Source organism: Narcine bancroftii, chromosome 3, assembly GCF_036971445.1.
Source record: "Narcine bancroftii isolate sNarBan1 chromosome 3, sNarBan1.hap1, whole genome shotgun sequence".
NCBI lineage: Eukaryota > Metazoa > Chordata > Chondrichthyes > Torpediniformes > Narcinidae > Narcine > Narcine bancroftii.
The window spans coordinates 177,726,580-177,751,250 of NC_091471.1; the positions used below are offsets into that span (position 1 = coordinate 177,726,580).

The 24,671-nt window shown below is 44.0% G+C and overlaps 1 protein-coding gene across 7 annotated transcripts in view; it reads left to right on the plus strand.

Annotated features, from left to right (window-relative positions):
* man2b2 (mannosidase, alpha, class 2B, member 2) overlaps positions 1-24,671 on the plus strand; it is a 115,532-nt gene that overhangs the window by 54,771 nt on the left and 36,090 nt on the right. For all 7 annotated transcript variants that reach the window (XR_011353946.1, XR_011353945.1, XM_069925966.1 and 4 more), the window contains 6 exons: positions 6,447-6,645; positions 16,487-16,677; positions 17,788-17,917; positions 18,491-18,618; positions 21,664-21,956; positions 23,751-23,942. Coding sequence is in view for 5 of the 7 variants with exons in the window: in XM_069925966.1 (XP_069782067.1) it covers positions 6,447-6,645; positions 16,487-16,677; positions 17,788-17,917; positions 18,491-18,618; positions 21,664-21,956; positions 23,751-23,942 (1,133 nt within the window). In the remaining 2 variants the exon portion in view is untranslated. The remainder of the gene's footprint in view (positions 1-6,446; positions 6,646-16,486; positions 16,678-17,787; positions 17,918-18,490; positions 18,619-21,663; positions 21,957-23,750; positions 23,943-24,671) is intronic.

The following is a 24,671-nucleotide window of genomic DNA, read 5'->3' on the forward strand; positions in this document are numbered from 1 at the left end:
GTTAGGGTGGTGGTGGAAACTGGTATAAAAGGTCTATTCAAAAGGCTCTTGAGTAGGCACATAGATGTTAGAAAAATAGAGGGTTATGGGTGTGAGGTGGGGAAGGAGTTGAATGTTGTGGAGTAGGTTTACAGAGGGCAGCACAACATCGTAAACTAAAGAGCTTGTACTGTACTGTGATCTCTGTGCTGCTCATTTGTTAAGGAATTGTGTCATTATCAGTGAACATCCACACTGCTGATCAGATGACGGAAGAAAGGTCATTGAAGTAGCTGAATGAGTATAATTATTCCCTTGTCTATCCCACTCTTATTTCTATTGTCTGGTTTCCACTTTTTCATTTCAGTGTCTATGATTCATGCAGAAAGATTATGCTGACTTTGAAACACTGAACAGTTAAACAGTGTCTGACAAAACTGGATGAGTTGTAACTTCCTCTAGCTAAATGTCAAAAAAGTGAAGCAATCTGTTTTGGGTCCTATCATCTCCTTCACACCCACAGCATTGCCTCTCTTCCTGACTCTACCTCGAGCTGAAGTCCAGCACTGGAATGTTGGTGTCCCGCTTGCTTTGAGCTCCTCTTCCACTTCTCCATTTATCCAATCTTTTCCAAGACGATTTCTATAACCAAGAGATTTTCAATATCCACTTGTCTTTCCAACTGTCCCAAATCTGAAATTATTTCTTGATCAGTCAATGACTGCAACCCACAGTTCATGCTGATCCATGACCACGTGCACATTTCTGTCATCCATCTTTTATACCTGACTTGCTTTGTCTTGTGTCCCGAAATTCAGTCTTTATTTTTATCTTTGATTTCTCCTGCAGTTGTATATCCTCGCACACATCTTTCGCCTCTGGCACTGGCTTATGCTTTTGAGTTTTCACCATGAGTAGCTGTTCCTTTAGATACAATGGCATCACCTTTGAAACTGCCCCTCCCATCCTTTCAACACTCTGCCACTGCCTTGCATCGTTTTCAATAAACCTTTCTCTTTCATTTTGCATTAACTCATCATTTTCATCAACTCCGCACAATGGCATTCCCACTTGCTCATTGAGCAGCGAAGATTTCTCTGTTTCAAGAGCACAAGTGGCTTTTCCATGAAATCATTCTGTCAGTTTGTGTGAAACCGTGGCAGCTCACCACAAGGCAGGTGAACCGGCCCCGCTTGTTATCCACGCGGCGGGGCAGCCAGCCAAAATGGCGCCATCGGGGGTTTCCCTTTCTTCCAGCACGGGGCTCAGAAACCCACGCAGAGGGACCACATGACACCCAGATGACGTCAGTGCCCGCCAGCACAGTTCTCAGCCAGGTCCGGGCTGGGAGTAGAAGGGCAACCCAGCAGCCTGCAATAAACTAGTCTGCTCACTGAGCTCAACCCATCTGGTTGAGTGTGTTACTGCAGGAGCAGTGTAGCCGCCACTACAATTGGTGACCCCGACTGGTTCAAACGTCTTTGAACCCATCATGAGCGAGCCTGGGATCAGAGCTATAGCCGTAAAACAGCCTGAATTCTGGATTCAGGAGCCGGAGACCTGGTTCGGCCACGTGGAGGCCCAGTTTCACCTCCACCAGATTTCGTCCAACATGACCAGATTCTACCATGTGGTCGCTGCTCTGGACCAGGCCACCGCCAGCTGCGTGCTGCATTTTGTTCAGGACCCAACCACCGAGGACAAATACAAGACCATCGAGCGAATGCTTACTGGGTCCCTCGGACTATCCAGACACCAGCGTGCTGCTCGGGTCATTCACCTCGACGCCTTGGGGGACAGGTCCCCAATGGAACTGATGGACGAGATGCTCGCGCTCATGGATGAGCACACCGACTGTCCAGTCTTCAAGCGCATCTTCCTCGAACATAAGCCTGGGAACATCCGGCCACTGCTGGTCTAGGAGAGCTTCACCGACCTGAGGAAGGTCGCCAAGAAGGCCCGAGCTATGGCTCGCACGATTCTTGGAAGGATCAGTGGCCCAGCAGGTCACGAGACACAGGCACGACCACCCCAAGCCCACCCCTAGCTCTGTAGTAGAGCACCCGGCCCCTGCAGGGGCCCCGAAGAGCATAACCAAGGCCACAGCATCGGCTTCAGGCCTCTGCTTCTACCACCAGCGCTGGGGAGCCAAGGCTTGGAAGTGTGGTCAGCCCTGCTCGGTCCAGGGAAACGACCAGGCTGACCGCTGTTAATGGTTGCGCTGGCTGGCCAAGAACACAGCCTTCTCTACCTGCGGGACTCAGTCAGTGGTCGGCGATTCCTCGTTAACACTGGAGCCTAGATCAGTGTCATCTCAGCCACGGCCATCGAATCCAGAAACCTCCCCTCTGTGCGGCCAATGCAACGGCAATCCGAACGTATGGAGACAAGACTGTCCACTTCCAGATTGGCCAACGGAATTTCGCGTGGAGGTTCACTGTCTCGTCCCTCCTGACTGCCATCCTGGGTGCAGACTTCCTCCTCGCACACGGGCTTCTGGTGGACATTCGAGGTAGGCACCTGGAGGAGGCGCCTTCCAGACAGTTCACCTCGACGCCTCCTGCTCGGAGCAACCGCAAATGGCCATGATCAGCATGCCCAGAGACGAGTTCCAGCGGATCCTGGATGAGTTCCTGATACTCCTCAAGCCACAGTTCTCCGCTGCCTCACCGCATCATGGGGTATTCCACCACATCCCCACCCAGGGCCCGCCGGTTCACGCCAAGGCACGCCGGCTCCCACCTAACGAGCTCCAGGTAGCAAAGGAGGAGTTTTCGCACCTGTTGGAGCTGGGGATCATTCGGTAATCTGACAGGCTGTGGGCCTCGCCCCTCCACCTGGTCCCGAAAGGCTCTGGCGGCTGGCATCTTTGCGGAGACTATCGACGGCTCAACGAGGCAACCGTTCCTGACCGTTACCCCATCCCTCACATCCAGGACTTTACGGCCAACTTGCAAGGTGCGAGGGTCTTCTCCAAGGTTGACCTTGTGCGTGGATATCACCAGATCCCGGTGCACCTTGAGGACATACCCAAATCGGCCATCATCACCCCCTTTGACTTGTTCGAATTCCTGCACATGCCATTCGGGCTCAAGAACACCGCTCAGACCTTCTAGCACCTCATGGACTCTGTGGGCAGGGACTTGGATTTCGTCTTTATTTATTTGGACGACATCCTCGTCGCCAGCAAGGACCGGGAGCAACACAGGCCCACCTATGTGCCCTTTTCTCCCGGCTGGCTTCGGCCTTACCATCAACCCATCCAAGTGCCAGTTCGGAAAAGAGTCCATGCAGTTCATGGGCCATACCATCACAGCCGAAGGAGCCACACCTGCCGCAGTGAAGGTCGCAGCAATCAGGGAGTTCCCACGCCTGGACAGCTTCAAGGAGCTGCAGGAGTTCGCGGGTATGGTCAACTTTTACAACCGCTTCATCCCAGGAGCTGCGCGCATCATGCAGCCACTGTTCACCCTCATAGCAGCCAAGCACAAGATGCTCGCTTGGAACCCAGAAGCCTGCACCGCATTCAAGGCCATTAAGGACGCCCTCGCGAAGGCCGCCATGCTCGTCCACCCGCACACCGACCTGCATGTGGCACACTCTGTCGATGCCTCTGCCACAACCGTCGGTGCCATTCTGGAGCAGCAGGTGAATGGACATTCAAAGCCGCTGGCATTCTTCAGCCGCCTGCTCTGGCCGCCAGAATGCAAGTATAGTACCTTCGACTGAGAGTTACTGGGCATGTACCTGGCAGTGCGGCATTTCTGCTATTTTTTGGAGGGGAGGACTTTTACCATTTTCACCGACCTTAAACCCCTCACCCAGGCACTGATGATGGCAAAGGATCCCTGGTCAGCCCGCCAGGAGCGTCACCTCTCCTTCGTGTTACCACCGACATTCGGCATAAGGCGGGGAAGGATAATGTGGTTGCCGATGCACTCTCGTTACCAGCCATCTGCGCGCTGACACCCGGCCTTGACTTCAGCCAGCTCGCGCAGGACCAGGAAGCTGATGAGGAGACGAGGGCCTTCAAGACCGCCATCACCGGCCTGCGGTTCCGAGACCGCCCAACACGTTGGGACTCCAAGCGGCGAAGGCACCATCCTGTGCAATATCATTTTGGGAACCCTGCGGCCAGTGGTTCCCCAGCAGTGGCGCAGGCAGGTCTTCCATCACATCCACGACCTTTCTCATTCGTCCATGGTCCGGATGGTGGCAGAACGGTTCGTATGGCTTGGGCTGCGGAAGCAGATCGCGGGCTGAGCCAGAACATGCACCCATTGCCAGATGCCCAAGGTGCACAGGCATACCAGGGAGCTCGTACAGGAGTTCGAGCACATTTGGGAATGGTTCAGCCAGATTCACGTGGACATTGTTGGGCCCTTACCCGTTTCCCAGGGCAACCGTTGCCTGTTTACGGTGGTGGACCGCACCACTCGCTGGCCCGAGGTGATCCTGATGCCAGACGTCTCCACCGACTCCTACTCCCGAGCATTGTTGCATGGTTGGGTCGCCCTGTTTTACAGAAACCGCCAAAGTGTTTGGCCTGGAAGTCAGCCTGAAGAAAACTGAGGTCCTCCAGCAGCCAGCTCCCCACCATGACTATCAGCCCCCCCACATCTCCATCGGGCACTCAAAACGGTCAACCAGTTTACCTATCTCGGCTGCACCATTTCATCAGATGCAAGGATCGACAACGAGATAGACAACAGACTCGCCAAGGCAAATAGCGCCTTTGGAAGACTACACAATAGAGTCTGGAAAAACAACCAACTGAAAAACCTCACAAAGATAAGCGTATACAGAGCCGTTGTCATACCCACACTCCTGTTCGGCTCCGAATCATGGGTCCTCTACCGGCATCACCTACGGCTCCTAGAACGCTTCCACCAGCGTTGTCTCCGCTCCATCCTCAACATTCATTGGAGCGCTTTCATCCCTAACGTCGAAGTACTCGAGATGGCAGAGGTCGACAGCATCGAGTCCACGCTGCTGAAGATCCAGCTGCGCTGGGTGGGTCACGTCTCCAGAATGGAGGACCATCGCCTTCCCAAGATCGTGTTATATGGCGAGCTCTCCACTGGCCACCGTGACAGAGGTGCACCAAAGAAAAGGTACAAGGACTGCCTAAAGAAATCTCTTGGTGCCTGCCACATTGACCACCGCCAGTGGGCTGATATCGCCTCAAACCGTCCATCTTGGCGCCTCACAGGTTGGCGGGCAGCAACCTCCTACGAAGAAGACCGCAGAGCCCACCTCACTGACAAAAGGCAAAGGAGGAAAAACCCAACACCCAACCCCAACCAACCAATTTTCCCCTGCAACCGCTGCAACCGTGTCTGCCTGTCCCGCATCGGACTTGTCAGCAACCAACTAGCCTGCAGCTGACGTGGACATTTACCCCCTCCATAAATCTTCATCCGCGAAGCCAAGCCAAAGAAAAAAAAAAGAAGAAAAAGGGTCGCCCGGTTCAGCTTCCCGGCTCACCTCACTAGCGATCGAGGTGCCCAGTTCATATCTGTGCTCTGGGCACAGCTCGCCAACACATTGGGGATCCAGCTACACTGCACCACGGCTTACCACCCCCAGGCCAATGGACTGGTCGAACGTCTGCACCACCACATTAAGTCGGTGCTCATGGCCCGCTTCACCCGGTCCCAACTGGACAGACAAACTGCCTTGGGTGCTCCTGGGCATCTGCTGCACTCCCAAGGAAGATCTGCAGGCGTCATCAGCTGAGCTGGTCTATGGTGCACGTCTGGCACTACCTGGTCAGTTCATCAACGCACCTCACAATCCCCAGTGGTCGCCACACGAACTACTTCCTCACCTCAGGGCATGCTTGAACTCCTTCGAACCCTCGCTGCCACCCAGGCATGGTACCCGCCCGTCTCACATTCCCGGCGAACTACTTTCTGTGAAGTACGTTTTCGTTCTGCGGGACCCGACCGCAGCACCTCTGCAGCGACTGTATGAGGGGCCGTACAGGGTTGTACAGTGTTCCAGCTTGATATTCATGCTGGACATGTGCGGCAGGCGGGAGCTGTTTACCATGGACAGGCTGAAGCCAGCGCACCTCAATCCCACTGAGCCCGTGGTCGTTGCTGTGGCAGCTCACCACAAGGCAGGTGAACTGGACCCGCTTGTAAGCCACGCGGCGGGGCAGGTGGCCAAAATGGCGCCGTCGGGGGTTTCCCTTCCAGCACAGGTCTCAGAATGGCGCCGTCGGGGGTTTCCCTTCCAGCACAGGTCTCAGAAACCCGCACTGGGGGACCACATGATGCCTAGGTGACGTCAGCGCCCTTCAGCGCGGTTCTCAGCCAGGTCTGGGCTGGGAGTATAAGTGCAGCCCAGCAGCCTGCAATAAACTAGTCTGCTCAATGAGCTCAACCTGTCTGGTTGTGTGTGTTATTGCAAGAGCAGTGTAGCCGCCACAACAAAACCACTGATTTTATGTTTGCTTCTAGGGCTGTGACAAGCAGTTTTTCAATGCCTCTGTGCAGTTTGAGAACATGGATCCATTAATGGATTATGTCAACCAACATAAAGATGAATTTGGAGTTCAAGTGCAATATGCAACATTAAGTGAATATTTTCAAGCTGTTCACAATACAAACCTGACTTGGGACATCAGAAGGAACCGTGACTTTCTCCCTTACTCCTCTGGTACTAATTTTGAATGAAATAGGCTACTGCTATACCTAAACACTTAAGTTATTGTGTAAAATATCTATGTACTAATGTCTTAATGGAGAAATCTGAGCAGTTTGTTGTGATGATGCCTTGAGCTCTTCATTGTTTCTATCACTGGGGACTGGTTTCTGCACAATCAATCATCTAAAACAATAATAATTTGAAGAATATCTGGATGAATGTGAGAGGCAAAATTTGCTATATTGCTCTGCAATCTGATGGCACCATATATGAATTTCCAGTCATAATGGAATCCATAAAAGCTGCCAGCTTTTTAACAAAATCAGTTAATATAAGAAAATCATCAGTCACTGAAGTCCATTTTAATAGTTCAAGTTTAATATCATCCCATTGTACAAGTGCAAGCCGACGAAGCAATGTTCTCCGGTCCTCAGTGCAAAAATGTGCATACGCACAGCCAGACAGAACACACATACAGATAAGTGATACGCATATACAAACAAATAATAATAGAATCTCAGAGAGTTAGTATGAGCAGTTCATCCAATTGTTCAGTGGTCTCACTGCCCATGGGAAGCAGCTGTTTCTCAGCTTGGTGGTTCTGGCTCTGATACTCCCAGATACTTTTCCGATGGGAATGGCTGAAAGATGCGTGCGTGCTGGTAGGGATCCTCAACCATTTTGTCCTCCCTCTTCAAACAATGATTCCAGTATATCATGTTGATGTGGGGGAAGGAGACCCCAGTGATCCTCTCTGCTATTCTTGTGGACCTCTTGTTACGGAGTCCAGAGGACCCCCAAAAACCAGCAGCAATAGATATGCCCCACAATACAGGGTCACTTAAACAAAAGTAGCTTTTAAATATATTTGAACAAGAAAACAATTAAACTTGAACTTATTACTATCAAATTACTTAACCTACCTAATCCCCCCTCTAATACTAAGCGCAGGTGTGTGAAATGTATATTTAAGATTAGAAAAGTTCTTTGGATCACAGTCCAATCTCACTGGTTGCATGCAATTCTTGTACTGTGCACAGAAGTTAGCATTAACAAAGTTCACCAGCCTTTGGTGTTTAACAGGCAAATGTTTACCACTCAGGAGGGTTCTTGCTAGTTTTCAGAGAGAGATTCCTTTTCCAGGACATCCACAACTGATTCCTTCTCAATCAGTCTTACTGACGAAACTGGCCCCCTTCAAGGTTCTCCAGATGATCCTCTTTCTTTCAGGTCACCTTTCAAACCGCCAGTTTTCTCCTTTGACCAGGCAGCCTTCCAAAGTTTGCCAGCTTGTTCCTCCGGAACTGATTTCTGTGACTTCTCTCTCTGTTTCACTCCCTCCCTCTCTGAGAGCAAAACTGTTCTGCCTGCCTGCAAAGATCACATGCTCTCTCAGGCAAGCTGTTGAATGTTGCTACTTTGTTGCTCCTCTGCAAAAAGCATTCTGCAAAAGTCCTGCAATAACTCTGTGCTTTAAAATATGTGTGTGCAAGCTGCTCTAATAATTACTCCCAAACCACCTCTAGATACTCTGTCACACTCTGGATTGACCTCCGATCCAAAGCTCTGCAGCAGCTCTACCGCACTGTGATGCAGCCGGCCAGAATGCTTTCACTGGACTCCTGTCAGTCTTCTCAGGAAGTGCAGTCACTGTTGCACCTTCCAAGTGAGGTGATGTTGTGTTTCCAACCACTACCAAGTGTAGTGGAGGGTGGTCGTTCCTGTTCCTTTTGAAGTCTATGATCATCTTTATTTTGTCCATGTTGAGACTTGGGTTGTTATTCTTGCAGCATGTCAAAAGATTTTCCACCTCTTCTCTGTAGTGCAGCTCATCGTTGCTGTTGAGGCCACTACTGAAGAATCATCTGCAAACTTGATAACTTTGTTGGAGTTGGATCTAGCATTGCAGTGGTGGGTCAGTAGCAGGAATGGGCTGAGCACACAGCCCTGAGGTGCTCCAGTGCTCAGCGTGACATTGTTTGATGTTCTACTGCCAACCCGGACAGATTGCGGTTTATCCATTAGAAAGTCCAGAATTCCAGCTGAAGAAGAGTCTGAGTGAGGACAGCTTTTCCACTAGCCTCTGGGGAATTATTGTATTAAATGTCGAGCTGAAGTCGATGAACAGCAGTATACTCATTTTTTAAAAAGTTACAAAGGTTTATTACTTAAAATTTATGAATGAGAATGAAGTAGGAGTAAGTTATAAGACCTGTCGAACCTTCCTGGCCCTTTGGTAAGATTGCAACTGATAAGGATACCACTTTATGACGATATCCCCATATCCTCTGATTCTCTTAATGTCCAAAAGATCAAACTTTTTTTTTGCCCTAAAATGAGCCAATCCCAGCCCTCTATAGGGAAAAAATCTAAAGAAATGCAAATTAATGAATGGGGACCTTTCTTTTCTCCTATGTCCAAATGGACTTTTTTCTTATTGTAAGACTGTATTCCGAGTGTGTCTTCTTCAGCTGGAGGGAAGCAGCCTCTCAGCCTCTGTACTTTTATTTGCTCTCAGAAACTGGTCTGTCTCATTTATTCTCTTAAATGCAGTAAATCATTCCATTCTTCCTTGTTGGGTTTACTCTCTCATCTCAGAAATCAATCACAAAAATTCTCCATGATATATAAAATTATGATTAAATTAGAGAATTTAAAAATGTTCTTTTCTCTTTTGATGTTATCTTCCACATCAAAAGGTAGAAGGTACCACAAGGTTAAAGAACATTTTTTTTTCTAACAGCCATTAGGCTCTTGAACTTCCCTGAACTACTCTAACCAGAACACTGATCCAAGATTTGTCTGCATTACTGACACAACACATTTTTGCACTACCATCCATGCATTATTTATTTTCTTTCTCTTCTTTTTATATTTATTATCTTTTTTTTGGTTTTGTGGCATATTTTGTGTTAATGTTGTCACTGTGCTTTATGTACTTGGGAAGCTGCAACAAAGAATTCTTTCATTGCATCCATGCAGTGTGCTGATGTATTTGACAGAAAACCCTCATTCATTCAAAAATATTTCATACACTGAAGAAATGGTCTAAACTTAGAAAAAAATACTCGAGGTGGTGGAATAAGTCATTTGTTCTTAAGGTCATTTGGAAAATATTTGAAACCAGAAAAAAAAAGTGCTGTTAAGTTTACAGTAAATACTTGCAAGAATTAGGTGTCATTTGTGACATCTCTTGCTGTTCAGTGGGATGCCAGTGCTCAGCTCACTAGTTCCTTCAGAGGGAGCCATTGTGCACATTTGGCCCTGCTTTCCAGGACAACACACAAGATAACAGATTCTTCAAGGTCATTGTAAGACCAATTCGTTTTTCGTGGCAGTAGCAGTTTTCTACTTTATAGAACATAGCCCTTAGATCTTCATTGTTGTGCTAACCCATATATTACTTACTTAAAAAAAGTATGAAACCCTCCCACCCCAATAACCCTCTATTTTTCTTTCATCCATGTGCCCCTAATATTTGAGCCTCCACCACCATTCCCTGCCAAGGCATTCTAAGCACCCACCACTCTCTGTTATTTTTTAAAACTTATCCATGATGTCTTCTCGAAAATTCCACCCTTATCTTTGTACGTGTCCTTTGGTATTTGCTGGTCCTGCCCTGGGAAACGGGTGCTGGTGTTCACCCTATCTAACAAGTCTCTTTTCATCCCTCTATGTTCCAAAGAGAAAAGTTCCAGCTCTGCTAACCTTGCCTCATAAGATTTGTTTCCCAATCCAGGCAACATCCTGGTAAATCTGTGCACCTCTCCATAGCTTCCATATTCTTCTTAAAATGAGGTGACCAGAACTGAACACAATAATCTAAGTGTGGTCTTACCAAAGATTTGTAGAGTTGCAACATGACCTCTCCTTAATTCAATCCCCCATTAATGAAGCCCAGCATCCCATAGGCCTTCTTAACTATCCTATCAACCAGGGTGATGACCCTGAAGGATGAACGGATTTGAACCCCCAAGGCCCCTCTGTTCATCCACACTCTTAAATGACCAACTATAAACCCTATGCTTAGTCTTCTGGTTAGTCCTTCCAAAATGCATCACCTCACACTTGTCTGGATTGAAATCCATCTGCCACTTTTCTGCCAAACCTTTGACAACCTTCAACTCCATCCACAACTCATCCAACCTTTGTGTCATCTGCAAACTTGCTGACCCATCCTTCTGCCTCTTTATCCAGGTCACTTCTAAAACTCACGAGTAGGGGTCCCAGAGCAGATCCTTGCAGCACTCCACTAGTCACCGTTCTTCCAGGCAGAATACTTTCCTTCCATTGCTTTCTTCCTACAAGCCAAATTTTTATTCACACAGCAAAGGTTCCTCTGATACCATGCCTCATGACTTTCTGCATGAGTCTCTCGTGGGGGAACCTTGTTAAATGCTTTGCTAAACTACATGTACACCACATCTAGCACCCTACAGTCATCAATTTAATTTATTATCTCCTCAAAAAACTCAGTTTTACTCGTGAGGCAGAACCTTCCCTTCATAAAGCCATGCTGACTATCCTTGAGTGGACTGTACTTGCCCAAATGCTAATGGACATGTATAAGTTTGTGCATAATGGGGTTAAGTTTAAAGTTATACAAGATTTTATATTTTTAATAGTTATTAATAAAAATTATTGTTTTGAAGATTCCATTATCCTGGTGTATTTCTATTGTTGCTGGTCTAGGTTGTAATACTGCCCCACCTATGTCTTCTCTTGCTTCCCACAGCAGCCTGGATTATATCATGTCTGGCACTGGGGACTTATCAATCTTGATGTTTTTAAGATCCAGTGCTTCCACTTCCTTAATCAGCACACAGACCTATTCAATTTTGACCTCACCTTGATCCAAGTCCTTTTCTCTTGTGAATACTGATGCATCCTTCTTTGCCTCCAGGCACATGTTGTCTCCTTTATCCTTTAGTGGCCTCACCTTCATTCTCGTCATTTTTCTGTTCTACACATATGCATAGAACTCCTTGGGGTTCTCCTTAATTCTACAGGCCAAGGCCTTCTTACGCCTCCTTTAAGCTCTCCTAAATCCTTTCATAAGCTCCTTCCTGGCAATCATATACTTCTCATGAGTCCTTCCTGTTTTCTGATTCCTATATTTACATATGCTTCCTTCTTCTTCTTGACTAATTGCCTGACCTGTTTCGTCAGCCACGGTTCCCTTTTCCTACGATCTTTTCCTTGTCTCAGTGGGACAAACCCATCTTGAACCCTGCACAGGTGGTTTCTAAACTTCCTCTACATTACTTCTGTGCTTTCACCCTTGAACATCTGTTTCCAGTTTACTCTAGCTAGTTCCTGCCTCATCCCTTCATAATTAGCCCTTCCCCAGATAAGCATTTTTTTTCCCATTTTGACTTTTTATATCCTTCCCATAGTAATGTTGAAGCTAAGGGAGTTGTCACTCTCATGAAAATGCTCCCTCACTGAGAGGTCCGCCACCTGACCAGGTTCATTGCCCAGAACCAGATCCAGACTGGCCTCTCCGGTCGTTGGCTGATCCACATACTGTGTCAGGAATCCTTCTTGAACACACCTGACAAATTCAGCCCCATCTATTCCTCTTGCAGTCAGGAGGTGGCCGTCAATATAAGGGAAGTTGAAATCACCCATAACTACAACCGTGTATTTCCCACACAATTCCAAAATCTGCCTGCTTATCGGTGTCCGAAGGACTATTTGGGGGCCTATAGACTACTACCAGCACAGTGATAGCTCCCTTCCTATTTCTGATTTCCACCCACACTGACTCAGTGGACACTCCCACTACAGCCTCCTCCCTTTCTATAGCCATGATACTGTCCCTGACCAGTAATGCTACTCCCCCACCCCCATCCCTTTTTCTGGCTCCCATCCTATACTTTTTAAAATACCTAAACCCCAGAACCTGCATCAGCCAATCCTGCCCATCCTCCAGCCAACTTTCAGTAATGGTAACAACATCGTAGTTCCACGTACTGATCCATTCTCTAAATTCATCCTGGTTATTCCTAATACTTCTAGTGTTGACATAGGCACATCTCAAACCCTCTAACTGGCTACATTTATGTTTTGTCTCCTGCCTGTCCTTCCTCACCAATTCAGAACACATGACTTCATGTTTCTGTCCTTCACCCCTAATCACTGCATTCACATTCTGATTCCCACCCCCTGCCAAATTAGTTTAAGCCTTCCCCAAATGCTCTAGCAAACCTGCCTGCCAGGATATTGATCTCTCTCCAGTTCAGGTGCAGCCTGTCCTTTTTGTACAGGCCAGATCTTCTGCAGAAGAGATCCCAATGATCCACAAATTTGAACCTCTGCCCCCTGCACCAACTCTTTAGCAATGCATTCATCTGCCACAACTTTCTGTTCCTACCCTCTCTGGCATGTGGTACAGGCAACAATCCTGAAGTTACCAGCCTTGAGGTCCTGCTTTTTAACTTCTTTCCTAACTCCCTATATTCCTTCTTCAGGACCTCATCCTTACTCCCATCTATGTCATTGGTCCCCATGTGGATCACGTCATCTGGCTGCTCACCCTCCCCCTCCAGAATACCATAAAGTTGATCAAAGATATCCCTGACCCTGGCACCTGGGAGGCAACATACCATCAAGGAGCCTCGATCATGTTCACAGATCTCCTAACCAATGAGTCCCCAATTACCATAACTCACCTGTTCTCCCCCCTTCCCTTCTGAACCTGGGGCTGTGCTGGAGATGTGACCACCTCAATTTGTCCCTGATGGATCATCACCCCCAACATCATCTAAAACAGTATACTTGTTGTTGAAGTGAAAGCCACAGAGGTGCTCTGCATTGTCTGCCTCACCCCTTTCCCTCTCCTAACAGTCATCCAGTTACTTGTTGCTTGCCTCTTCAAGGGACTGTGTCCCGAATGAACTGAAATTCATCCAGCTTCCTAACATGGTATCCCAGGAGCTGTAGCTGGATGCACCTCATGCAGGTGTAGTCATCAGGGACAATTGTGCGTCCAAGATTTCCCACATCCTGCACTCAGAGCATTCCACTGCCTTAGCTCTTTCCATTAGCCCTTCCTACTTTAATGGGAAGGTATTTTTAGCTCAATAATTTTGGTTAGTTTTGGTTTGTGATGGAAAGGGATTTTTAGCTCAATAATTTTGGTTACAGTTTTGATTTGTAATTTGGAGAGCAGTTCCAGGTTATCTGTAAAGTGGACGCATGGAAAGGTTTCCTGTGTGACAGATTATAGATATGTTTTTGGGAGATAAACCGGGACAGGTTTTTTAGTGTAGATCACATACAAACACGTTAAATAGATCCTATTTAAAATACTGGCACTCTGCTCTTGCTAGACAGTCCAGCTCCAAGAGCCTTTGCAAAAGCTTTGGAGAGTGCCCAAGAGACTTCACTAATAGATTGTTGTTTACAAAAAGGCAACAGATGAAAGAACCCGTCGGAGCTGCATTCTGTCTGGAATGGAACTTGCTGTTCTAAGAGGGTTATGTGGTTTTGCAAGTAGAGAGTGAAAAACAGGCTTTTTCTCAGAGAGAGAGGAAGAATTCAGTTCTGCAGTGCTACAGTCAGCATCAGCAGCTGGGTCTGGAACAGGACAAGCTGGAAAGCTTGTGGAAAACCCCATTTGGAAGACAGGTTGTGAGTGCTTAGTTCAGCCTGGTCAAAGTTCTTATGGTTCATACAAGAGAAGAGGACTGGCTGCCTAATGTTTCACTTGAAATAAGGGAAATGAAAAGAAACTCTGTGGAGACTGAAAGAAAGAGATATCATGGAAAATCCTGATGGGGAAAGTTTCTTTGGCAAGACACTGTAGTGGCTGGTTACAAGGAATCAGTTGTGGGTGTCCAACGAACAACAAATCTCTCCCTGAAAAATGACAAGAACTTTCCTGAGTGGTAACCATTTACCTTTCAAGCACCAAAGCCTAGTCAACTTCATAAATGTTAAATTCTATGCACTGTATAAGAACTGCCTGCAACCAGTAAACTTGGAGGAATGAGAAGTGAGATTGGACTGTGATCAAATAACTTTTCTGAACTTACATGCATATTACATACATATGTGCTTAGAATTAGAAGGCGGGTTAAGTTAGGTTAGTTAAGTTAATAGTGATAAGTTCAAGTTTGGTTCTGTTTTCATGTTTAAAGATAATTAAAAGCAAGTTTTGTATAAGTAGCTATTTGTCTTGGTGAATAGCTATCACTTCTGGGTTTTGGGGTCCTCTGGGCTCGTAATGTCTGAGATGTGGGATTTTCTTAAAGAACTGACTAACTTACAATCTTTGGGCTTATAAAAGATGCACAGAGAACATTGAAATGGGGGAGGAGATTATTGTGGCGAATCGTGGTTAGAATTGCTGGTTGCGCCCCATGTAAGTGGCTGAATTTATGTTGTTGATGCTGCCAGATGCCACTTAGACTTCCTGAGTAATTGCCTAAAAGGAATCCACAGTGAAAACATGTAATCCATGATATAAATTTCAAAAAAGTTTGTCGTTTTTAAAAAAAAAAATATATTGTTGGTGATGCTGAGATTTTAAATAGACTGGTGAGGTATTTGAAGGTTGGAGAGTGCAGTGTTCTCTCTGAATCTGCAAAACCTATTTCCTGGATCTGAGCTATTATGCAGCATTATTTCCTCCAGTTTGTATCAAACTCTCCACTTTAAATGGCTACACAGTCACTTCTTTATGTGCTCATTCCTATTTCATTGATCAACTTCCCATTGGAGCTCAGGAGGAAGAGGAGTGATTTCATAAAGATGTAGAAAATCATTAGAGGGGTAGATTGGGTTAATGCACAGTATCTTCTGCCCAGAGTCAGGGAATTGGTAACCTGGGGGCATATGTTTAAGGTAAGGAAGGAGAGATTTAATAGGAACCTGAGGAGTAACTTTTACACTGAGGGTGGTGAATGTATGAAACAGGCTGCTGGAGGAGATGGTGAAGCAGGTACTTTTGCAATGTTCAAAAAAAAATTGGACGGATACATGTATAAGAGAGGTTTAAATGGATAAGGGCCAAATGCAAGCAGGTGGAATGAATGTAGATGGGATGTTTTGGTCAGTGTGGGCAAGTGAGGCCGAATGGCCTGATTCCATGATGCCTGCTTTGGCCCATCGAGTCTCTGCCAGCTCAGAGAGCAGTACCATTCCTTGACTTGTTTTCCTATGACCTCTTCTCCCCCACCTTTGCATCAATTTGGATTCCAGCACTGACAGAAACAGCCAATTAACCCACCAGCACACTGTGTCTTTGGGATGCAGGACGAAACCAGAGAACTTCAGAGAAATCCACATAGTTACAGTTAGAGCATGTAAATTCCTAAACAGACAGCACCAAAGTTCCAGATTAAACCCACTAAATTAATAACACAGAATTAGAATACCAAATAGATTTTCCTTGTGTTAACCCACCATCAAAAACTTGGCCGCATGAATTGAGATCTAAACATCTAACCGCGGCTCACTTGAAAATGCACTTGCTAGGGAGTCCTGATCAGAGTGACCTGTAGTCACCAGGAATGGGTGTTGCCATGGGAGCCATCCATTAACTAAAGCACTCACGAGATTGCCTTGTGACTTGAAGTGTAAATACTATAAATAGTTTACGCCATTTTGTGTCAATAGTCTATATTTTGAGAATCGAAGTGAAGAGCACGGTGTTTTGGAAAACCTCTGTTTCTGTTGATTCGTAACCATTTGCCTAACTTAGCATCCCATTTTGATAATTATGTTTTATTATTTGTCATCTGTTAGAGACTTGATGGATTCTTTCTATATTAGTATTTAACAAGAAAACAATTTTATTTTCACTTCCAGTAATTAATGTCAAAATACTTTACTATTCTGATTTCAGAGCCATTTCAAGCATGGACTGGATTTTATGCCTCTCGGAACCTACTTAAAGGAATGGCCCGCAGAGCAAATTCTTTCCTTTATGCCTGTGAATCTCTTTTCACTTTGTACCTCTTGAAGTACCCATTGGGATCTATTGATAAGTTTTGGGCCCTTCAGAACATTCAACAGCTGAGATGGGCAGTATCAGAGGTTTGATCACCCTCCATATATTCTTGGGTTGGAACGGTTCAAAATTGTTCTCTTTTAAAAATTATCAAAATTATAACAAGCCATGGGGCAGGAATTTACACTCAATCATATTTCCAAATTATGTATTTATAGAGCTTATTTCAGAAACCAGATTCAACATGTATTTGCAGCGATCTTGTGTGCCAGGCGAGGCTGAATTTCCACCCCAGTAATTTTTCTCGATTCTCTATGAAAGGAGATATTTAACACAAGCAGCATTATAGATATTTCAGAAAGAAGATTGATGGGAAATAATGTGGAACATTAAATTATATGATCATTTTGGAAAGGGAGCACTAAATTTTTTTTGAGGAATGTGGATGGCTCTATAAAAATAGAAGTTACTTTATGAAGCAATGCATTACGAAAGCAAAAGCCTAATTCTGACCTGACATTTTGTGGCCTAAATTGTGTTTTGATGCCATGCAACTGTGGCACTTACCTATTTTTACAGAACTATTGTTATTATCTGGTGTTGATGCAGTCAAATAATGGTATAGAATATAATAGATGCTTAGTTAATTTCTGGGTGTGTTAAGATTATTAGAATTTGATTTTCAACAGCAATCTATTTATTGATCAGTGCATTTGTTGATAGAATTTATATTTGTTTATTGACTATATTAAAAGCAAGACATAGCTAACATTTATATGGCACCTTTATTGAAATAAAACATCCCAAAATGCTGAACAGAAGTTGCCAAACAATACCTGGCACAAAAGCCACAGATGAGCAAAATGGTGATCAGAGAAGTCCAATTCTATCATTATAAATCCAAGACTATTTTATTATCTGAGCATTTGGAAACTGAATGGTGACAAAGAATATGGTGGAACATTCACAACTTAACAATTGCATTAACATGTTTACATCATGGGACATATATTTGGCCACAAGTTTAAAGATGCTGATTTATGGTGAAAATATTTACCATTCAATAGACAAAAAAGCATGCAAATATACAACACATTGTAATATGTGTTTAATTATAGAATTTCTTCCACTGAAATTAAATAATGAATGTTATATTTTCCATGAAAGCTTTTGATTTTTTTTTTCCATATTATTAGGTGCAACATCACGATGGTGTAACCGGAACAGAATCACCTGAAGTGAGAGACATGTACATGAATCACCTACTTCGAGGGATAAGGGCTGTAAAATTGGTCATGGCTGCCATTTTTCAAGAAACTCTGACTGGTAGGAAGACCAAATTTGATTATCCTCGTCCTTACAGTTCCTTAATAATAAAGGCGTTGTTTCTTGTTATAGATCCACTTGTAAGTACCTTTACTCCTGAAGGTATTAATGGTCCCATAACAAAAAAAAACAATGTCTTGTTAAAGATTTACTATCTTTCTTCATTTTAACTGGGCAGAAATATTCAATGTTCACTGGGCAAAAGGCCTGAACTGATTTGCCAAGAAAATTAACAAGAAAAACGTTTTTTGATTAAAATTCATGTACATAACAAGGCAAATAATATTATTCTTTCAATTTTCACTTCACCAGTACAGGTTTATTGAGAAAAGGTGGACAAAATTAACTTTAGGAGTGCCATTTGAAAGTTTAGTCAACATATTTCTTTAACTTTTTAACTCAGAAACTGACTTATTGGAAACATAATGATAAATTTATAATTATCTAGGATAATTTTGGTAATTTTTGAAATTAATTGTTGATAATTAATCAATACTTAATTTTTAGTGAACGATGTTCATGAGCCATGATCACACAAGTCTTCACAGAATTTTTATTTTCCTGTTTTGAAAGAGGTTGAATCATCACAGATTACAGTTTATAATCCTCTGGGATGGAACATCACAACTGTTATTAATGTCACTGTTGCTTATTCAGTGGTCACTGTGTATGACGATGCGGGAAATGCCGTACCATCGCAGGTATTTGACAGTTTTGTTTAAAACTTTTAATGTGTGATCCACAATTTTTAAATTTGTAAAATCCTATTATAAAATGGGTTCATATTTCTGTTGTGTAAACCCTGAGAGAGAGCTGGACTAGAAATTGCTACTTTAAGATTCTATATTAGAAAGAATGATCTTTGTGTTTTCCATTTACGCAAGTAAAAATCTTTGAGTCATCTTGATGGTATTGGCACTCCCACATCTGAGATGAAAGTATGTCAAACTCCAAGGTCTCAGCATATCACCTCAGTAGTGGGCAAGCTGCTTTAACCCTTTGGACTCTGGCCTTTCATAATATATACTCTGGATTGGTCCATGGGTATACAGTACTACAGTACGAACCAGCTGATGGTTGGGTATAAAGCCAGTCCCAGAAAACAGGAAAACAGAGTTTATGTAATTTTTGGTAGTCCCTGAACCCTGGGACACAGAGTCAGAGTTGGTGGGGGGTGGGGGTGGGGGCATAAACTGCCATTGGTGTAGCAGTTTCGTATGCTGTTCGTGCCATTCATGTTCGAGTGGGGGACCACAATCACTCATTTTGGCGGGGGGGGGGGGAATGGCCTGTGATTACCTCCCCATGATGCCGACCCTGCACGGAGTATACATGCTTGTTGGTAATCCCTGAAATGGGTCATGGAGTCCAAAGATTTAAGGGTTGTAATACTAAAGCAATGATTTTCAAACTGTCTCCCTAAACTCACATTCCACCTTAAGCAATCCCTATGCCATAATTGCTCTGTGATTGGTAAGGGATTACTTAAGGTAGTATGCGAGTGAGAAGGGAAGGTTGAGAACCACTGTTCTAGACCCATTTGTAACTGAAATATTTTCCTTGAGAAAAATTGTCATTGGCCCATTTCCTTTGGAGTTATGAAACCGTCCACGTAACACATCAATTGGGTATGATTAAAACAGTGGTTTCAAATCTTATTCTTTCCACCCACATACCACTTTAAACAATCCTTACTAATAGCATAGCAGAGAGATATGGCATCGAGATTGCTTGATTTAGGGGGGCAATTTGAAAGCCACTGATATAAAAGGACAGAATAGCACTGTTGAAGCAAAGAAGAAATGTTTTCCTGGTACCTTGGGCAAAATTTGGCTCTCAACCAGTACCAACAAGAAATGGATACCCTGATTATTTGTTTAAGAGCTGTTAGCAGGAGCCTGAAACAAAAGCATATAGTGTCATTGAGTCATACAGCATGGAAACAGGCCCTTCAGTCCAACTCGTCCATGCTGATCAACGCCTGACTCTTGACCAGCCATTCTCATCGGGAGCCATATGCCCACCTCTGGTGCACATTTAAAAGGGGCCATGATCTGAAATTATAAAATATTTTTCATTTTTTAATGTGTCTGGTAGGAGAGAAGTACAGAAGAAACCAAAACTTGTCTGCTTCTAAATGAGGCCATAGCCAAAAAAGGATGAACAGCATGGTACTAGGCTCTTCATCTCATGATGTTGTTTCAATGCATAGTATCTAAAAAAAACTAAACCCTTCCCTACCTCATAATCCTCAATTTTTCTTTCATTCATGTGCCTGTCTATGTATCTCAAATGCCCCTGTTGTTCCAGCCTCCACCACCATTCTGGGTAATGCATTGCAGGGAACTACAACTGTCTGTGTAAATTTTTTTAAAAAAACACTCCTGCTGTCTCCCCGAACCATCCTCCCTTCATTATGTACAGGTGTCGTCTGGTGTTTGTCACTTGCGGCCTGCAATAAAGCTGTTGACTGTCCACATTATTAATGGATCTCATAATCTTGTAGACCTCTATTAAATCACCTCTCATCCTTCAATCCAAGAGTGGCTGCTCTTGATCACCCTCTGAAGCAGTCGGTTGGGCCACAAAAGAAAGCAATCATTTTAAATTACTTGCATTAAATTAAATTTTAAATTTAAACATACAGCAAGCTATTTTGGCCCACGAGTCCATGCTGCCCAATTTACACCTAATTAACCAATACCCCTTGTACATTTCGAATGGTGAGAGGAAACTGGAATCCCCAGAGTAAGCCCATGCAGATACAGGGAGAATGTACAAACTGCTTACAGACAGTGCGGGATTCGAACCCCAGTCCTGATCGCTGGCGCTGAAAAGGCATTGTGCTAACAACCACGCCAACCATGCCGCCCAAGATGAGTGATAAATACTGCCCCTGTCAACCATGAATGATTGTGTTTTTTTTTCCCACTTTAATTCACACAGTTTTGTTTGTTGAGACCTCAATGAAGGAGGATGGAAGACAAAGCACATTTCCTCCATGAAGTGGATCATAAAATGAGCACTGGTCCACTTATGTAAAGCTCTTCCACAAAATTGGTTTGCCCTGGTCTTAACTAGCTCTCCAATAAAAAGGTTGGGCCTGGTGGGGGAAGAAAGTCCATTCTTTTCCATTACAAAGACATCCACAATTCCTGGAATGTCACAACTGCTTCACATTTTGTGGCTTCCTATCCAAATACCACTGGGACCTTTGCTGTTGTAACTACCCCCTTGAAGGGTGATCCTTGTGGTGCCTCTTTATCATTGGATATAACCAGATGCCTAAGAACAATCAAAAGAAGATTGCTTGATGTTAACAGTCATCACCTCTTTGATCGCCTCAGGCTAAATACCTGGTCCTACATAGTTCTAAAGTGGCTTGGAGCCTTATTCCTGCGTCATTGGCCAGCTTTGCTCACTTCAGATCTCAGTCAGTGTGGGGAAGTTAGAATCCAATGAGAATATTTTATCCTGTAATCGTTAAATGGGGTGAAGAGAAGATGGAAGCACCCTAGAAATATGTTATACTGCAATCTCACACTAAAGTTTTGGAAGTCAGCCTGTCAGAAATTAAGGGATAAGTGACCTGCAGTAAATCTAATAAGTAAATAAACATGTTTTCTGTTTTGTGAATTTGTAATGTTTATCTCAATTTTTTTTTAAATTATTATTTCAATGTTCATGGGGAAATAATTATTTTTATGAATAATAAAAAATGATTCAATTTTCTATTTCTGTTGTAGATTCAGAAATCTGCAGATTCAAACACCACTTTTGACCTGTATGTTCTGGTGAGGCTGGATGCACTTAGCTATCATAGATACCTGGTAAAAACAAACAAATCAACTTGCACTAATGAACTGGATTCCCAGTGTTTAAAAGGGCAACTCTCGTACAGAGGGAGAGTGATTACATTTGACAGAAAAACAGTAGGCAAATTAAAACATGGAGGCCGAAGACTAATCCCGTTGATGAATGAGTGCTACTTGTTGATGCTCAATGAGGATACTAACTTGCTGCACAGCATCACTGACAGGTAGGAATCATGGAAATCAAACTTAGGAAAATAAGATGGCTTCCTTCATTTAAACTGCAAAGTGCTTGAGACTAGAAAGGTAATTCAGAATCTGATTTAGTGTGCGATAATAAACCTTTCTTTCTGGATTCATATAAAATAGGGTATTATCATTTTTGTTTCTCTTGGAAACTTCAACATTGTGTAATTGTGAATATAATTGATGGTTGACATTTGGTCTAGGCAATCATTTGTACCACAAATCAAAACATGTTCCATGATGCATATACAAAGCAATCCACTTCCAGGACTCATTATCCAGATTTAAGATCTTGTGTTTTCTGTTCCTTTCACATGCTGTCCTTTCTGTTCTTCAGAATCTTGCATGTGACCATTCTCCATAATGTTACAGATATGCACTGTTAGCCCAAGCATAGAATGAGCTGAGCAAACAGAGAAGCCAGACAGACTCAACAGGTTTGGCACCATCCATGGAGAGAAATGGACAGCCAACCCGTAATGTTGACTGTCCATTCATTTCTCACCATGGATCCTGCCTGACCTCCTGGGTCCTGGGTTTACTCAAAATTTCAGCATCTACAGTTCTTTTGTTTCTCATGGATTGCAATGATTTTCATGCTAAATTGTGTCATACTCTAAACTTAACCGAGCATTTCCAGACATGGTTTTACATATCTGTGACAGATGTGTATTAGTCCCTCCACACCTTCTCCCACCTCAACCCACCTAGGTCCTTCTCACCGATCACCTCTGACTCCCCTGATTGCATCCTCCCAAGTTTGCATTCCTGACTCCTCTACCTGACCTGTGACATGCAAGGATCATGCAGCAGGGCTGAGCTTCAGGCACCGCTGAGTGTTGCTATGGAAGATCCATGACGAGGATGTTTGCTAGCACATTGTGTAATGAATGATTCAGAGGCACTGGATTCCTTGCTCTCCATAGTTTAGCCACATCTTTAATCAGAAAAAACACAATGCTGGAGAAACTCAGCAGGTCAAACAGTGTCCTTTATATAGCAAGACCTCCTTCCCTTTTTATCCGGACACCTGCTGATATTTTTCCAGACCTTGATGAAGGGCTTAAGTCAATTATGTATTTTTATCTTTGCTATGTAAAGGACACTGTTTGATCTTCTGAGTTTCTCCAGCATTGTGTTTTTACTTCATTCATGGTGTCTGCAGACTTTCATATTTTATTCCTTACATCTTTATGATCAGAGTAATATTTGCAAGAAAACTGAAGTGAATTAACTTAACATAAATAGGTATTTTGTTTTCTTGGGATAAAGTTAAACTTTCTGATTTATTCTGAAACTGATTTGTACTCAGCTCCTTTATCCTTGGAGAAATACATTGAATTCATGTTGAACACTTGGTTTAATTTCAATCTGTGCCTTGTTACAAAATGCTCGATTTGTGGCAGTGCACATCTCTTGATGGCAGGAAAGCCGTCTCTACATGTTACAGTTGTGGCAGCAGAGCAGCTGCGACAAGATGGCGTCGCCGGGGTCTTTTTTTGCCAGCCAGGTGGGGTCCACATGCACACGGGGCAACGTCATGACGTGGTTTCTGGCGCGAGGGCAGGACTTACCCGTGGCTTTATAAGGCGCAACGTGGAAAGTTTCAATAAACAACTGAGTGCAGATGAGCCCACCGACTACTGGTCTTGTTCTTTTGACTCCATTTAGCTACCACTACAGATTGACAATTTCTTTGAGAAAGTGTCAGTGAGCAATTGGTGTATTCCATCAACTGATTTTAACAATACTGGTTGGTCTCTTGCCAATGGCAGATCCTCCCAGAAGACCATCAAACTGAAGCAGGAATTTTTGGAATACCACTCTAATGGAGACATAAAAAAGGGCCCAATTTCCGATAATTATGTATTCACACCAAATGGAACAGCGGTGTTGGTGTCAAAGTCTATTGGAATGGAAATAGTCACAGGAGAGCTGGTAACTGAAATTAGACAGTACTTCTACAGGTATGTATATCAAAATGTACAAATGTTTTGATGAAGATGATAAATTTAAACAAAGGTAGGCAAATGTGTCTGTGTGAAACCATCACAATGTTAAATTATGTTTATTGAAAGGCCAACTGTTGGTCAGTAGTCCAAGATAACTTTCTTGCTTCAGGTAATTCTGTGGGAATCATTACACCTATTTCAAGGCCTATCCAGTCTCAACTTAATGTCTGATTCAAAGGAAAGCATCTTCATCAATAACATCCCTGCTCTTGTACACAATGTCATGAGATAGGTTGCTGTGTAAGGTCAAGTCATGTGCGATCTAAGATGAGTTAGCCAATTGGATGCAGAATTAGCATTATGGTTGGAGACAGAGGGTAGTTATGGAAGGTTTTTACTCAGATTGGACCTTTCTGACCAGTGGTGTAACACAAGGATTGGTGCTGGTCCACTTTTTTAGACATATAGCAGAGTTACAGGCCCTTCCGGCCCATGAGCCCATGCTGCCCAATTACACCCAATTAACCTACAACCCCCGCATGTTTTGAAGGGTGGGAGGAAACTGGAGCCCCCAGGGAAAACACATGCAGACATAGGCAGAATGTACAGATTCCTTCCATACAATGCCAGATTCTAAACCGGATCGCTGGCACTTGAACAGCATTGCACTAACCATGCTGCTCGTACCGTGCCATCTGTATTAACAAATTGGATGATAAAACAGTTAGCATGGTAAGTAAGTTT